The 17,175-nt window shown below is 37.3% G+C and overlaps 1 protein-coding gene across 1 annotated transcript in view; it reads left to right on the top strand.

Annotated features, from left to right (window-relative positions):
* Positions 1 to 16,217, top strand: part of PPP1CB (protein phosphatase 1, catalytic subunit, beta isozyme) — a 27,000-nt gene extending 10,783 nt beyond the window's left edge. The window contains exons 5-7 of the mRNA XM_011956289.1: positions 1,622 to 1,773; positions 6,887 to 7,021; positions 12,435 to 16,217. Coding sequence (XP_011811679.1) covers positions 1,622 to 1,773; positions 6,887 to 7,021; positions 12,435 to 12,539 — 392 coding nt within the window. The 3' untranslated portion in view covers positions 12,540 to 16,217. The remainder of the gene's footprint in view (positions 1 to 1,621; positions 1,774 to 6,886; positions 7,022 to 12,434) is intronic.
* Positions 16,218 to 17,175: the final 958 nt, after the last annotated feature.

Genomic DNA, 17,175 nt, shown 5'->3' with positions numbered 1-17,175 from the left:
CAGGTTTGTTACATATGTATACTTGTGCCATGTTGGTGTGCTGCACCCAAAAACTGACTTACTTTTTAAAAAATATCTTCTCGGCCGGGTGCGGTGGCGCACATCTGTAATCTCAGCACTTTGGGAGGCTGAGGCAGGCGGATCACGAGGTTAGGAGATTGAGACCATCCTGGCTAACACAGTGAAACCCTGTCTCTACTAAAAATGCAAAAAATTAACTGGCTGTGGGGTGTGCGCCTGTAGTCCCAGCTACTCAGGAGGCTGAGGCAGGAGAATGGCATGAACATGGGGGTGGAGTTTGCAGTGAGCCGAGATTGTGCCACTGCACTCCAGCCTGAGACTCCATCTCATATATATATATACACACACACATTTATATATATATGTATATACACATACACATTTATATATATATATACACACACATTTATATATACACACACACACATATATATATATATACTCTTAGCCACTATAATTCTTAGAAAATCACTATCATCATCTCAACATCCACCCTTTTAATATCACTACAGTTGGACTTCTACCCACTCTGTTACCCTCAGTCACCAAGAAACTTGCATTAAGGTCTGATGATTTAATTGTAAGTGGCACATTTTTGGTCTTTGTCCTACTGCCCTTGTTCATGGCACATGTCCTACTTTAGGACAGTTGTTTCCCTTTTCAGGATACCTTTCCTAAGCCCTTTGTCTTGATCATTCCTTCTCAATACTTATGCTCATTCTCCCTCATCTGCCTGCCTATTAAATGTTTGGAGTCCTCAGAATTCATTTACTGGTCTTCTCACTTTGTATTCCCAAGGTGGTCTGAGTCCCTCTTAAGATTTCCACTACCATTAATATGATAACAATACTCAGGTAAATATTTTTAACCGTGACCTCTTTTCCAAGGCTCCAGACATTACCAAAGTCAAGGATCTGATCTGATTTTGTTCTTCCACATTTAAAAAAAAATCCTCAGGGCCTCAGTAGAAAATGTTTTTTTTTTCCCTTCAAGTGATCTATAGATCAAATACAATTCCAATGAAATCACAGTTGAGTTTTTTATGGAATTAGGCAAATTGTTTTTTAATGTTTATGTGGCAGAAAAAAAGATCAAAAAGTAACCGAGACAGTCTTGAGAGAAAAAAAAATTGAGGATACTAGCCCTGCCGAATATAAAGACTTGCTTAAAAGCTCTAGTCTGTTACTGGCTCAGGGATAAATAAAATGGACTAACGGAATAGACTGGTGCTCAGAAACAGTGGAACTGTAAGGAAAGGATGAACTATTGAGGAAATGCCACTGGTTTCTTTGGTTATTCATATGGAGAAACTACACAAAAGATGAACAGTGTTTTCCATATATTATTGTGCTATAAGTGCCATACACATATTTCCTATATGTGGAAAGGGTTGGAAAGTACTACCTTAAGAGGCCATGGAAGATTATATTTGTATGGTTGCTTTAACAAAAATATGAGTTACATAGGCTGGAATACTTGGGCAAGTGATTGTCATTGTTTAGTAAAAAGTAAGAGGGCCAGAGAGGAACTGAAATTTGATGTAGATGTGCTATAAATCTGTAAATGTTGTTCTTAATTGCTGTATTTCTGTCCTTTAAAGGTTTGCTCTGTGATCTGCTATGGTCTGATCCAGATAAGGATGTGCAAGGCTGGGGAGAAAATGATCGTGGTGTTTCCTTTACTTTTGGAGCTGATGTAGTCAGTAAATTTCTGAATCGTCATGATTTAGATTTGATTTGTCGAGCTCATCAGGTATGAAATATAAGACTCTTAAGTGTTTTCTTTTTTTCTTTATTTTTTTGGGGGCAGACGGGGAGGGCAGACAGCGTCTTGTTCTGTCACCCAGACTGGAGTGCAATGGCGCAATCTCTGCTCACTGCAACCTGTGCCTCCTGGGTTCAAGCAATTCTCATGCCTCAGCCTCACAAGTAGCTGGGACTATAGGTGTGTGCCACCACACCTGGACTCTTAAACAGTTATTATTTGTTAACTTCACATAAGTCCTCTCATTTTGTTTTGAGGAAACATATCCAAGAAAGCTAAATGAGTTGTACAAGGAAAGCAGTAGGAGAGGCGGCAGAGCCAGTTCCTGGATCTCACACTTAACAATCTAATGATTTGTTAACCTTTTATCACACTAAAAGAGGAAATGTTTAGAAATATTTGGGGACTGGGCGTGGTGGCTCACATCTATAATCCCAGCACTTCGGCAAGCTGAGGTAGATGGATTGCTTAAGCACAGGAGTTTGAGACTAGCCTGGGCAACAAAATGAGATCCCATCTCTACAAAAAAATAAAAAATTTAGTTGGGTGTGGTGGTGCATATCTGTGGTCCCAGCTACATGGGAGGCTGAGGTGGGAGGATCGCTTGAGCCTAGGAGATCAAGGCTGCAGCGAGCCGTGTTTATGTCACTGCTCTTCAGCCCTTGTGAAAGAGCCAGAACCAGTCTCAAAAAAAAAAAAAAAAGAATGTGTTTTTGTAGTATACAGCAAATCTAACAAAATTTTCAGTGCTGCTTTGAAGCTTTGTAGACATGGTTTAGATTTTATTTTATTTTTATTTTTATTTTTTTTGAGATAGAGTCTCACTCTGTCGCCCAGGCTGGAGTGCAGTGGCACGATCTCTGCTCACTGTAACCTCCACCTCCCAGGCTCAAGTGATTCTCCTGCCTCAGCCTCCGGAGCAGCTGGGATTACAGGCACACACCACCACGCCTGGCCCATTTTTGTATTTTTAGTAGAGACACGGTTTCACTATGTTGGCCAGGCTGGCCTTGAACTGCTGAGCTCAAGTGATCTGCCTGTCTCAGCCTCACAAAGTGCTGAGATTACAGGCCCGAGCATGAACCACTGTGTCCAGCCTCATTTTTGTATGGTCTTTGTGCATAATGGCGATTTTGATAAGAACAAACCACACTTTAAAAAAGCATTTTTTAGACCATTGAAGAATTTTTTTATGGCTCGGTGCAGTGGCTCATGCCTGTAATTCCAGCACTTTGGAAGGCTGAGGTGGGTGGATTCTTTGAGCCCCAGGAGTTGGAGACCAGTCTGGGCAACATGACAAAACCCCGTCTCTACAGAAGATACAAAACTTAGCCAGGTGTGGTGGCGTGCACCTGTAGTCCCAGCTTACTTGGGAGGCTGTGGCAGGAGAATTGCTTGAGCTCGGGAGGCGGAGGTTGCAGTGAGTGTAGACTGCACCATTTCACTCCAGCTCGTGCAATGGGTGTGAAACCCAGTCTCAAAAAAGAGAGAAAATTTGATCGTAGACTCGGTAATAGGTATCAATTATTTAATCTTTTAATTGTTTATTTTTGTTTGAGGCCAAGTCTCAGTCTGTCATGCAGGCTGGAGTGCAATGGCGCGATCTCGACTCACTGCAACCTCTGCCTCCCGGGTTGAAGTGATTCTCCTGCCTCAGCCTCCCAACTAGCTAAGACTACAGGCGCCTGCCACCACACCCGGCTAATTTTTGTATTTTTAGTAGAGACAGGGTTTCACTATGCTGGTCAGGCCGGTGTCAAACTCCTGACCTCAGGTTATCTGCCCACCTCAGCCTCCCAAAGTGCTGGGATTACAGGTGTGAGCCACTGCTCCTGGCCGGTATCAATTATTTTAGCTGTGTCATAATCATTAATTGTTATGTAAGAAGAATGTCTGTGTTTTTCCAAGAATGCATACTCAAATGTGTAGAGGTAAAATGACATGCCTGGGATTTGCTTTAAAATAATATCAGCAGAGAGAAAAGGGGAGGGGGAAGATAAATGAAACAAATGTTGCAAAATCATGAAAAGTATTGAATTAGGCTGATGAGTTAATGGGAGTTAATTCAAGTCTTCTTGATCTACTTTTGTGTATATTTGAAATTTTTCGTTATAAAAACATTTTATACAGTTTAGGGTTTTTGGTTGTCTTTTATGTCCTCCACCACTAGATTGCATGCTCTCTAAGGAAGGGATTACGACTTGTATTTGAACTCTGTTGATTTGTACTGTTGCTGACATTGTAGCATATTGTATCATGCACACATAGTGTTGAATAAATTAACTAATAAAAGCATATTTAATTAAGTGTGTGCTGTCCCACAGTACTTCCCTTTTTTTCTGGAGCTTTACTCCCCATTGACACTTACTACTGCTGGCTCTTTCTTTGATCCTAAGTGATACAAGTGACTGGCTTTTCATTCTTTGCATATTGTATATTACGTGCCACTTTTATTTAGCAGGATTTTTTGGTGGTTCCGTTGAAATGAGGTCATGTTCCCACATCCTTTGCTTTTGACAAAGTAGTATTTTGTTGTTGTTGTTTGGCAAAGTAGTATTTTGTTGTTGTTGTTTGGCAAAGTAGTATTTTGTTGTTGGTGGTGGTGTTTTGTGAGACGGTCTCACACTGTCACCCAGGCTGGTGTGCAGTGGCACCATCTCGGCTTGCTGCAGCCTCACCTCCCAGGTTCAAGCGATTCTCCTGCCTCAGCTCCTGAGTATCTGGGACTACAGGCGTACGCCACCCCGCCTGGCTAGTTTTTGTATTTTCAGTAGAGACAGGGTTTCACTATGTTGACCAGGCTGGTCTCGAACTCCTGACATCGTGATCTGCCCACCTTGGCCTCCCAAAGTGCTGAGATTACAGGGGTGAGCCACCGCGCCCAGCCCAGCAGTTTTTTAAATCAGTAAAACAGTGTTTATGATTTTGATAAATATGCCTTCTATTTATTAGATAACAAGGGAGAATTGCTAAGTTTCATAACTAAAATGACCCCTGATAATCAATTTTTTTCAGCCATAGATCTTTATTCACTGCTCTTTTCAGAAATAAATGATGATTTTTAAAAATCAGGTTTCTGAATTACACTAGCTTGCTGGTCTTCTGTTTTCCAGAAACTGCCAAAATCCTCCTATTGTGCTTATTTTCAAATACTGTCTCTCACATTCTACAAATATTGCCTTTAAAAAAGAAAATTTGAAAGAATGAACAAGTAAGCAAACTAAAAAACCAAGAACTGAAAATACGGAGTCCGTGACCAGCCTGGGCAACACAGTGAAACACGAAACCCTGTCTCTACAAAAAATAAAAAAATTGGCTGGGCGCAGTGGCTCACACCTGAAATCCCAGCGTTCTGGGAGGCCAAGGCGGGTGGATCACCTGAGGTCAGGAGTTCAAGGCCAGCCTGACAAACATGGAGAAACCCCATCTCTACTAAAAATACAAAATTAGCTGGGCCTGGTGGCACATGCCTGTAATCCCAGCTACTCGGGAGGCTGAGGCAGGAGAATGGCCTGAACCTAAGAGGTGGAGGTTGCAGTGAGCCGAGATCGCATGGTAGCACTCCAGCCTGGGCAACAAGAGTGAAACTCTGTCTCAAAATAAATAAATAAATAAATACCAAAAAAATTAGCCAGGGATGGTGCTACACACTTGTGGCCTCAGCTACTCATGAAGGTTGAGGTGGGAAGATCTCTTGAGCCCCAGGAAGTCATGACTGCAGTGAGCAAAGATTGTGCCATTGCACTCCAGCCTAGGCAGCAGAGTGAGACCCTGTCTCCACACAAAAACACACAGAAACAACTAAAAACATGAGTACCATGCGCTATGTCGAGCAGGAGTCACAGGGATTAGATAATGTGGCTATGGTCTTAGGAGAAAAGATTCATCTAAATTGTACCATAAGGTAATTTCAACAGAAGCATGTTCCTAGTACTGAGGTAGGAGTTATTTTAATAAGTAAATGCCTTTGTAATTGCTTTTTTGTGTTAGCAAGTGGTGTAGGATAATTTTGCTAATTAAAGGATCTCTAAAATAAATTTAAAAATAATCTTGCCCACCATAAATAAACATAAAATATTTACATATTATTGCGTGCCTCAAACTTGTAGACTGAGAAAAATTGTTGAAATTACTCAGAAATTGACAACTGGTTCTAGAAATGTTAACTCATCAAGGCCAGGTGCCGTGGCTCATGCCTATAATCCCAGCACTTTGGGAGGCTGAGGCAGGCAGATACCTGACGTCAGGAGTTCAAAATCAACCTGGCCAACATGACGAAACCTCATTTCTACTAAAAATACGAAAATTCGTCAGGCTTGGTGGTGGGTGCCTGTAAACCCAGCTATTTGGGAGGCTGAGGCAGGAGAACGGCTTGAATCTGGGAGGCAGAGGTTGCAGTGAGCCAAGATCATGCCACTGCATTCCAGCCCGGGTGACAGAGCAAGATTCCATCTCAAAAAATTAAAAATAAAAATAAAAATACAGTCTGTCGGCAGTTAATTTAAGGAGCATGATCTGTGTAAATTAAACTCAACTTAGCAATATTTTCAGTGTGTAGCCAGTAACGTTTTCAGTATGTAGCCATATAATAATAATAGATATTTTAAAAGCAAAGCAAGAAGTAAGCTCTTTGCAGAGTCTTCCATTGTCTGGTTGTTGCTCATTTAATGAAGGATTCTGTAGTTGGATTATAATGCCCTCATCAAAGTAGTAATTAGTGTCCCTCCAAAACACATGTAGATTAATTAAAATAAAATTAAAACTTAAAAAAAAAAAAGTACTTAGTGTCCCAGCTCCCTGTAGTCGTGATACTTATTAGTATATTTTGTTTCATGGGGAGCCTTGCAAACGGCATGATTTTTAAGCCTTCAGGAGTGATGAATTTATTATTCCAATTAAGCTAAATTGTTGCCATTATAGAAAAGGCACACCAATTTTAATGTTCTAAGCAAAGTTTTAGAATAAAAATCACAACTTCCAAAACAAAACAGGGTGGTTTGAGGTTAGAGTGGGGCACAGTCTTTGCCACCTTAATCTTAGTATAGATGGTTCAGAATTACTTACCAATAGATGTTTTTTCTTCTGACATTTCCTTTAACAGGTGGTGGAAGATGGATATGAATTTTTTGCTAAACGACAGTTGGTAACCTTATTTTCAGCCCCAAATTACTGTGGCGAGTTTGATAATGCTGGTGGAATGATGAGTGTGGATGAAACTTTGATGTGTTCATTTCAGGTATGATGTAAACATAAATATATAAAAACTAGAAATCTAATAAAAACTATTACCAGAATTCCTTTTAAATTTGGGAACTTTCCTTGAGCGAGTGTTGAAAGTCTATTTAATTCAGACTCAAGTGATTACCACTCAACTCATTAGATAGTTCTGTTTTCAGTCACAAAGTTTCCAGCATTTGTGGTATATATCAAATACCGTTTTAGGGAACCTAAGTTACGTCAGTCATTCTTGATTCAGATGTTTAAATTGTTAAGACCTGTTGAATAGTGGCTTACTAAAAGAATGTGAATGTAATGAATAGTTTAGGCTTTTGTTTTCTTTTGCAAAGTAAATGGGTGGAACAGACACTGGGAAAAGAGAATTACAAACTCGGATGAAAATTAAAATAGTTCTCTGGCTGGGTGCCGTGGCTCACGCCTGTAATCCCAGCACTTTGGGAGGCTGAGGTGGGCGGATCATGAAGTCAGGAGAGCAAGACCATCCTGGCTAACACTGTGAAACCCCATCTCTACTAAAAATACAAAAAAATAAGCCGGGCGTGGTGGCACGCACCTGTAGTCCCAGCTACTTGGGAGGCTGAGGCAGGAGAATGGTGTGAACCCACGAGGCAGAGGTTGCAGTGAGCCGAGATCACGCCACTGCACTCCAGCCTGGGCAACAGAGCAAGACTTGGCCTCAAAAAAAAAAAAAAAAAGTTTCCTAAGGGAAAAAACTTTCAAAATAATATTAAAACTCCCCATTTATGTCATAGGAACATTTTTTTTTATAATGCTCAGATTCTTTTTTTTTTTTTGATACATGACATGGTATCAATCAAATCCAGAGTCAGCCACAGTCACATCAACTTTTTCCAGCATTTTTGCTCATTTACTGGAGTCTGAATTATAGAGCTTTTGGCCATAATCATAATCTATCACTTAATATTTTTCTTTTTCAGTATTGGACAAATTGTGCTTAAAGACATTGTGCTTAAAAATATTCTAAATTAAGAACAATCTAGAGTTTTTTGTTTTTGAGGAAGCACATTGTATACCATGTACGGGGGTTCTTTGCTCACTTTTGTTGTAATTTATATATGCTACTAGGTTCAGGGGGTACATGTGCAGATTTGTTCCATGTGTAAATTACATATTGCTGAGGTTTGGTATATGAATGATCTTATCTCCCAGGTAGAGAGCATAGAGTTTTTCATTTCACACCCCTCCTCACCCTTTCCACTCTAGTAGTACCCAGTATCTATTGTTGCCATCTTTATGTCCGTGTTTACCCAGTGTTTAGCTCCTGCTTATGAGTGAGAAAATGTGGTATTTGATTTTTCTCTTCCTGCATTAATTGGCTTAGGATAAAGGCCTCCAGCTGCATCCATGTTGCTGCAAAGGACCTGATTTCCTTCCTTTTTATGGTCATGTAGTATTCCATAGTGTATATGTACCACATTTTCTTTATCCAGTTCACTGTTGATGAACATCTAGGTTGATTACATGTCTTTGCTATTGTGAATAGTGCTGTGACTGACGTACAAGTGCTTGTCTTTTTTTGTACCTACCCAAAGTAGTGGGATTGTTGGGTCAAATGGTGGTTGTTTCAAGTTCCTTGAGAAATCTACACACTGCTTTCCACAATGGCTGAACTAATTACACTCCCACCAGCAATGTTTGAACATTCCTTTTTCTCCGCAAGCTTGCTGACATCTATTATCTTTTAGCTTTTTATTAATGGCCATTCTGACTGATGTGAGACAATATCATGTGGTTTGATTTACATTTATCTAATGATTAGTGATAGCATTTTTTCATACATTGGTTGGCTGCATGTTTGTTTTTTGAGAAGTGTCTGTTCTTGTCCTTTGCCCATTTTTAATGGGATTGTTTTTTTGCTTGTTGAATTAAGTTCCTTATAGAGTTGGGATATTAGACCTTTGTTGGATGCATAGTTTGTATTTTCTCTCATTCTATAGGTTGTCTGTTTATTCTGTTGATAATTTATTTTGCTGTGCAGAAGCCTTTTAGTTTATTTTGGTCCCACTTGTCAATCATTGTTTTGGTCGCAGTTGCTTTGGGGGACTTGGTCATAAATTATTTCCCAAGGCCAGTGTCCAGAATGGTATTTCCTAGGTTTTCTTCTAGGATTTTTATAGTTTGAGGTCTTATATTTAAATCTTTAATCCATCTTGAGTTAATTTTTGTATATGGTGAAAGGGGTCCAGTCTCAGTCTTCTGCATATGGCTAGCCAGTTATCCTAGCACCGTTTATCAAATAGTCTCTTCCCCATTGCTTGTTATTGTTGACCTTGTTCAAGATCAGATGTTTGCAGGAGTACAGCTTTGTTTCTGACTGCCTCCTTCCTATTCCATTGGTTTATATGTCTGTTTTGGTACCAGTATGCTGTTTTGGTTACTGTAGCCTTATAGTATACCTTGAAGTTGGGTAGTGTGATGCTTCTGGCTTTGTTCTTTTTGCTTAGGATACTTTGGCTATTCAGGCTCTTTTTCAATTTCATACGAATTTTAGAAAAGTTTTTTTCTAATACTGTGAAAAATGACATTGGTAGTTTGATAGGAAGAGCATTGAATCTGTAAACTACTTTCGGCAGTATGGACATTTTAACAATATTGATTCTTCTATCCATGAGCATGGAATGTTTTTCCATTTGTTTGCATCATATCTGATTTCTTTGAGCAGTGCTTTATAGTTGTAGAGATCTTTCACCTCCTCGGTTAGCTATATTCCTTGGTAATCTTTTTGTGGCTATTGTAAATGCAGTTCTTGATTTGGCTCTCAGCTTGGATGTGTTTGGTGTATAGAAATGCTACTGGTTTTTATACATTGATTTTGTATCCTGAAACTTTATCAAAGTTGTTTATCAGTTCTAGGCACGTTTTGGCAGAGTCTGGGGTTTTCTTTGTATAGAATCATTATCGTCAGTAAAGATAGTTTATCTTCCTCTCTTCTTATTTGGATGCCTTTTATTTCTTTATCTTGCCTGATTACTCTGGCAGGGACTTTCAGTACTCTGTTGAATGAGAGTGGTGAGAATGGTCATCTTTGTGTTTTGTTCCAGTTCTCAAAGGGAATGCTTCCAGCGTTTCCCTTTTTAGTACGTTGTTGGCTGTGGGTTTGTCAGATGGCTCTTACTATTTTGAGGTATGTTTCTAATTTTTCGATGCCTAACTTGTTGAGGGTTTTTAACATGAAAGGATGTTGAATTGTATTGAAAGCCTTTCTGCATCTATTGAGATGATCATATGGTGTTTTTAATTTTGTTTATGAGGTGAATCACATTGATTTGCATATGTTGAAACCTTGCACCCCAGGAATAAACCGTTCTTGATTGTGGTGAGTTAACTTTTTGATGTGTTGCTGGATTCGGTTTCAGTATTTTGTTGACAATTTTGCGTCTGTATTCATCAGGGATATTGGCCTGAGGTTTTCTTTTTTCACAGTACCTCTACTGGGTTTTGGTATTACAATGATGCTGGCTTTGTAGACTGAGTTAGGTAGGAGGTCCTGTTCCTCGATTGTTTGGAATAGTTTCAGTAGGTTTGGTACTAGCTGTTTGTACATCTGATATAATTCAGCTGTGAATCTTTCTGGGCCAGGGCTTTTTTGGTTTATAGATTTTTTTATTACTGATTCAATTTTGGAACTTGTTATTGTTCTGTTCAGGATTTTAATTTCCTCCTGGTTCAATCTTGGGAGTTTGTGTGTGTTTCTATGAATTTATTCATTTTTTTGGGAGGTTGTGTTTCTCTGAATTTATTCATGTCTTGGGAGGTCGTGTGTTTCTATGAATTTATTCATTTCTTTGGAGGGTGTGTGTTTCTGTGAATTTATTCATTTCTTCTAGGTTTTCTAGTTTGTGTGCACAGGTGTTTATAATCTCAAGATATTTTGTATGTCTGTGGGGTTGGTTGTAATGTCACCTTTGTCATTTCAGATTGCGCTTATTTGGATCTTTTTTAATCTAGTTAGCAGTCTATCTTATTTATTCTTTTGAAGAACTAACTTTTGGTTTCAACATTTACATTTTAAAAAGAAGCCAGTTTTAGCTTTAGTGTGCTACTACAGATCATTCTTGTTCACTGAGTAAAACAGCTTCAGTACTTTGCTCTTGCAAAGGCTGTTCTATGTCTTTGATGTACACACACTATATTTCTCTTAAAATGCATTGGGGCTTTCCCATTCCTTTTTCTCTTTATCGTATTATACGGTTCCATTAGTACAATTGAATGGTAAATGGTTGCTCATTTACAAATTAAATATAGTAACCATACCTTATCCTTCCAGCATTTGTCATAGTGGTGTTGGATTAATATCTTCTTTTCACTGAGGCACTATTATGTTCTAAATAGTTTTTTAAAAAATACTTTGTCTTTCTATACTGTTTTATTTTTGGAAAATCATGACTTTTTTATGTATAATGTAACAAGTTTTGGCAAGGATTTGGAGGCATTATAATCTTCATACATTAATGGTGGGGATAGAGTTCTCATATGATGCAGCAGTTTTACTTCTAGGTGTATACCCAAGATTATGAAAACATGTTCACACAAAAACTGTTACATAAATGGGCACAACAGCATTATTCCTTATAGCTGAAAAATTCACACAATTCAGATGTCCATCAGCTACCGAATGGATAAATAAAATGTGGTACATCCATACAATGGACTGTACAACATACAACTCAGCAATAAAAAGGAATGAAGGACTGATACTTCAAAACTGGTTTTGAAAACCTAAGGGAAAGAAGTCAGTCACAAAAGACCACATATTATATGATGCCGGTTATATGAAATCTTCAGAATAGGCAATTCTATAGAGACAGATAATAGATTAGTAATTGCTTAGAGTTAGAGCAACTAACTCTAAAAGTTAGTTGGAGAGTGGAGAGCAGGAATGGGGAGTGACTGCTGATGGGAACAGGCTTTCTTTTAGGGGTGACAGAAATGTTCTAAAATTAGATTTATATCAATAAAGCTGTTTTTTAAGTAAAAAGATCTATTTATACGTAAATAATAAGGTCTGAAGAGTTTGTGACTTCTAAGTTAGTTACCCTCCTAAGTTACTATATCAGAATTATGATGACAACATAGATCTTCTGACTCTTAAACCAGTGTTCTTTTCCTCACAGCACAGATACACTAATTTTAAAAAGTTTTTTACTTAAATCTAAGGATTGGATAGTTGATAGAGTTAGTGTACTTTTGTTATTAAAATATGAGTGGAATGACAGTTCAGACATTTGCACACTTTAAATGTAAGAAATGTTTATGGAGCTTTGCTATTCTACATTTTTATTGTACTTTTGCAGTTTATGCCATTTATTGAAAAAACTCACAATTGTAACAATTTTCTTAACTTATTGTATATGAAAGAATAACATTATTTGTTAATAATTTACTTTAAGATATTGAAACCATCTGAAAAGAAAGCTAAGTACCAGTATGGTGGACTGAATTCTGGACGTCCTGTCACTCCACCTCGAACAGCTAATCCACCGAAGAAAAGGTGAAGAAAGGAATTCTGTAAAGAAACCGTCAGATTTGTTAAGGACATACTTCATAATATATAAGTGTGCACTGTAAAACCATCCAGCCATTTGACACCCTTTATGATGTCACACCTTTAACTTAAGGAGACGGGTAAAGGATCTTAAATTTTTTTCTAATAGAAAGATGTGCTACACTGTATTGTAATAAGTATACTCTGTTATAGTCAACAAAGTTAAATCCAAATTCAAAATTATCCATTAAAGTTACATCTTCATGTATCACAATTTTTAAAGTTGAAGAGCATCCCAGTTAAACTAGATGTGATAGTTAAACCAGATGAAAGCATGATGATCCATCTGTGTAATGTGGTTTTAGTGTTGCTTGGTTGTTTAATTATTTTGAGCTTGTTTTGTTTTTGTTTGTTTGTTTTTGCTAGAATAATGGCAAATACTTCTAATTTTTTTCCCTAAACATTTTTAAAAGTGAAATATGGGAAGAGCTTTACAGACATTCACCAACTATTATTTTCCCTTGCTTATCTACTTAGATATCTGTTTAATCTTACTAAGAAAACTTACGCCTCATTACATTAAAAAGGAATTTTAGAGATTGATTGTTTTAAAAAACGCACATTGTCCAATCCAGTGATTTTAATCATACAGTTTGACTGGGCAAACTTTACAGCTGATAGTGAATATTTTGCTTTATACAAGAATCGCCACTGATTGGGATTTGTGCACTCTAATTTTTAACTTATTGATGCTCTATTGTGCAGTAGCATTTCATTTAACTTTAAGATAAGGCTCATTAGTATTACCCAACTAGTTGGTAATGTGATTATGTGGTACCTTGGCTTTAGGTTTTCATTCGCACGGAACACCTTTTGGCATGCTTAACTTCCTGGTAACACCTTCACCTGCATTGGTTTTCTTTCTTTCTGTTTTTTTTTTTTTTTGAGTTTTTTCTTTTTTTTCTTTTTTTTTTTTGAGTAGTTGTTGTTGTTGTTGTTTGTTTTTAGATCAACAGTACATGAGAATCCTTTTTTGACAAGCCTTGGAAAGCTGACACTATCTCTTTTTCCTCCCTCTATACGAAGGATGTATTTAAATGAATGCTGGTCAGTGGGACATTTTGTCAACTATGGGTATTGGGTGTTTAACTGTCTAATATTGCCATGTGAATGTTGTATACGATTGTAAGGCTTATGTCACTAAAGATTTTTATTCTGATTTTTTCATAATCAAAGGTCATATGATATTGTATAGACATGCTTTGTAGTGAACTATAGTAGCAATAATTTCTGTACCTGATCAAGAGTTTATTGCAGCCTTTCTTTTCCTATTCTCTCTTTTTTTTAAGGGTTAGTATTAACAAATGGCAACGCGTAGAAAAGTTAACATGAAGATTTTAGAAGGAGAGAACTTACAGGACACAGATTTCTGATTCTTTGGCTGTGACACTGTTGGATGTGATTCTAAAAGCTTTTATTGAGCATTGTCAAATTTGTAAGCTTCATAGGGATGGACATCATATCTATAATGCCCTTCTATATGTGCTACCATAGATGTGACATTTTTGACCTTAATATCGTCTTTGAAAATGTTAAATTGAGAAACCTGTTAACTTATATTTTATGAATTGGCACATTGTATTACTTACTGCAAGAGATATTTCATTTTCAGCACAGTGCAAAAGTTCTTTAAAATGCATATGTCTTTTTTTCTAATTCCGTTTTGTTTTAAAGCACATTTTAAATGTAGTTTTCTCATTTAGTAAAAGTTGTCTAATTGATATGAAGCCTGACTGATTATTTTTTTCCTTACAGTGAGACATTTAAGCACACATTTTATTCACATAGGTAGTATGTCCTTGATGTATTGAAATGATTCTTTTCTGAAAGTGTTCATGATCTACATATGATGTATTAGGTTAGGTCACAAAGTTTTATCTGAGGTGATTTAAATAACTTCCTGATTGGAGTGTGTAAGCTGAGCGATTTCTAATAAAATTTTAGTTGTACTCTTTTAGTAGTCATAGTGAAGCAGGTCTAGAAAATAAGCCTTTGGCAGGGAAAAAGGGCAGTGTTGATTAATCTCAGTATTAGTTAAACCACATTAATCTGTATCCCATTGTCTGGCTTTTGTAAATTCATCCAGGTCAAGACTAAGTATGTTGGTTAATAGGAATCTTTTTTTTTTTTTTTTAAGACTAAATGTGAAAAGATAATCACTGAGCTAATTAATATTGGTCATTAAATTTAAAGGATGGAAATTTATCATGTTTAAAAGTTATTCAAGCACTCTTAAAACCACTTAAATAGCCTCCAGTCATAAAAATGTGTTCTTTACAAATATTTGCTTGGCAACGCTACTTGAAATAAATAAAACTTTGTTTCTTAGGAGAAAATTATTCTGTAATTCCAGTGTCACTAATTTATATTGTTCTTTCCTCTGATTTTTTTCAGGTTAGTGATTTTTTTGTATACAGTTTAATCCAAATGTTATGACATTCAGAAATCATTGAAACATGGTAGATATCTGTTATAATGTGGTGTATCACATGAATTATAAAGCAAAAGTTATGGTCGATTTCTATTCTTGAAAAAATGAACTACAGTGAATCCTTTGCATTTGAAGCCTTAACATGCGCTGCTTTAATTTTGTCCAGGGACAAATTTTAATAATCAGCAAGACTGGTTTGTGCAAAGCGTTGAGTCATCAGGTATTTAGAGCCTAGCCAACTACCCAGTATCCATGCTGCCATGTCCCTTCATTGTAAAAAGTACCTAAACATTCATGAAGTTATTATTATTATTATTATTTTGCTGAAAAATGCTCGCAAGAAGAATTTTAAAGCTTAAAATAGGTGGTAAATTTGAAATATGAGTGTGTTCAGGAGAAACATACGCTTTTCAAAAAAATTTGTATTCAAGGCAAAGCAAGGAACATCTTGAGATATGTCTCTTAAGAATATAAAGATGTATTATTTTAAGCCAAGGAACTGAAATATATCTCAGTTTATAAATTCAGGTATATTCTTTTTGTCTCCATGGCAACCATAACTTTTGAACCAAAAAAAAAATTTTTTCACATCTTTATGCTGAAAATGTGTTTAGAGTAGGAATATGGTCAGGCTGAATTTGCTGTTGCTCCCTAACCAAATCCACCTCCTGTTTTCCTTGTGAGTCAGTGGCTAAATCAAAGATGCCCCTGAGAAGCCTGATTGTACTAGTGGCATCACTTAGAAATAGGCTGTCCCTCTTCCTAGTAGATCTCAATGTTTTATAATTTCTTAAAACAGCTGAAAATTGGGACAACATACTTTACGCAATGAACGGTAGTTAAATAGGAAATAAATTAGTTCCATATAAGTATACACCCAGAGTTTTAATTACCTTTATAATGTTTCTTCAACAAAAGTGAAACTTAGATACAATTATGATTGGATACTTAGATACTAAGTGAAACTTAGTGTAACAATTTTGATCTGTTAAATTGGATTTTACATGTACATTTGAATGCCAGAATTTCTAAATAAATCCCCTGGTTAGGAAATTTTAAAAGTCAAAGCTTGTTTTCTTCAACCAGTACCTTCTACATTGGTTGACTTAGACCATAAGCTTTTTAAGTTTCTCATTGTAATTTACCTTCTCATGCAGATTGCTGATGTTTTATTAAACCTTATTTTTACAAAAATGACCATAAATCTTTGCTTCTTTCCTCTTAGGGATCTTTGCTAGCTTATGTGGTTGTGAAATCTTACTTATAACACCACATTGTGTGGGGTATACAGGGTGGAAGATAGCAAGTAAACAGGGAGTGCGGGTGGGGAGGGTGTGTGTGTGTGTGTGTGTGTGTGTGTGTGTGTGTGTGTGTGTAAAAGAGAGAACAGACTAACTGCCTGAGGCTAATAGGTTCAGCATTCCTTTCAGATACTACCACAAAAAGGTGGGAACCCAAGGTCTGTGCCTGGAGGCTTTTCAGTCAAGCCTGGCATAGAATCGGCAAGTTAAAGTATGTATTAATTTTTACAGCTGCCTAATCAGAATGATTCAGCAGATTTACAGGCCAAATTTTTCCTCCAAAAACATCGTGACATCACAGCTGAATATCTAGAACTTTCATAGATTATTGTACAAATTTATTAAAAGGCACACTAATTTATGGTCTATCATGTAAACACTGATTCTCGACAAAGCCACAAAGGCAAGTAATAACAGTGCAACAGAAAAAAGTAGTCCAGAGGAGTGTTTTTCTTTCTTTCTTTTTTTTTGAGACAGAGTCTTGCTCTTGTTGCCCAGGCTGGAGTGCAGTGGCACGATCTTGGCTCACTGCAACCTCCATCTCCTGGGTTCAAGTGATTCACCTGCCTCAGCCTCCTGAGTAGCTGGGATTACAGGCACCCACTACCGTGTCTAGCTAAATTTTGTATTATTTAGTAGAGACGGGGTTTCACCATGTTGGCCAGGCTGGTCTCCAACTCCTGACCTCATGATCTGCCCGCCTTGGCCTCCCAAAGTGCTGGGATTACAGCCATGAGCCACCTCACCTGGCCAGGAGTGTTTTATTAATGTAACAAGTTTAATCTGAAGTAAGTCTTATATCTCCTAGTATATTTTTTGGGGGGGGAAAAAAAAGCTAAGGGAACAAAACCAGA

The sequence above is a fragment of the Colobus angolensis genome, unplaced genomic scaffold (genome assembly GCF_000951035.1).
Source record: "Colobus angolensis palliatus isolate OR3802 unplaced genomic scaffold, Cang.pa_1.0 Scaffold413, whole genome shotgun sequence".
Taxonomy (NCBI): domain Eukaryota; kingdom Metazoa; phylum Chordata; class Mammalia; order Primates; family Cercopithecidae; genus Colobus; species Colobus angolensis.
The sequence above is the reverse complement of the archived record's forward strand: the minus strand, read 5'-3'. Positions and strand labels throughout refer to the sequence as shown.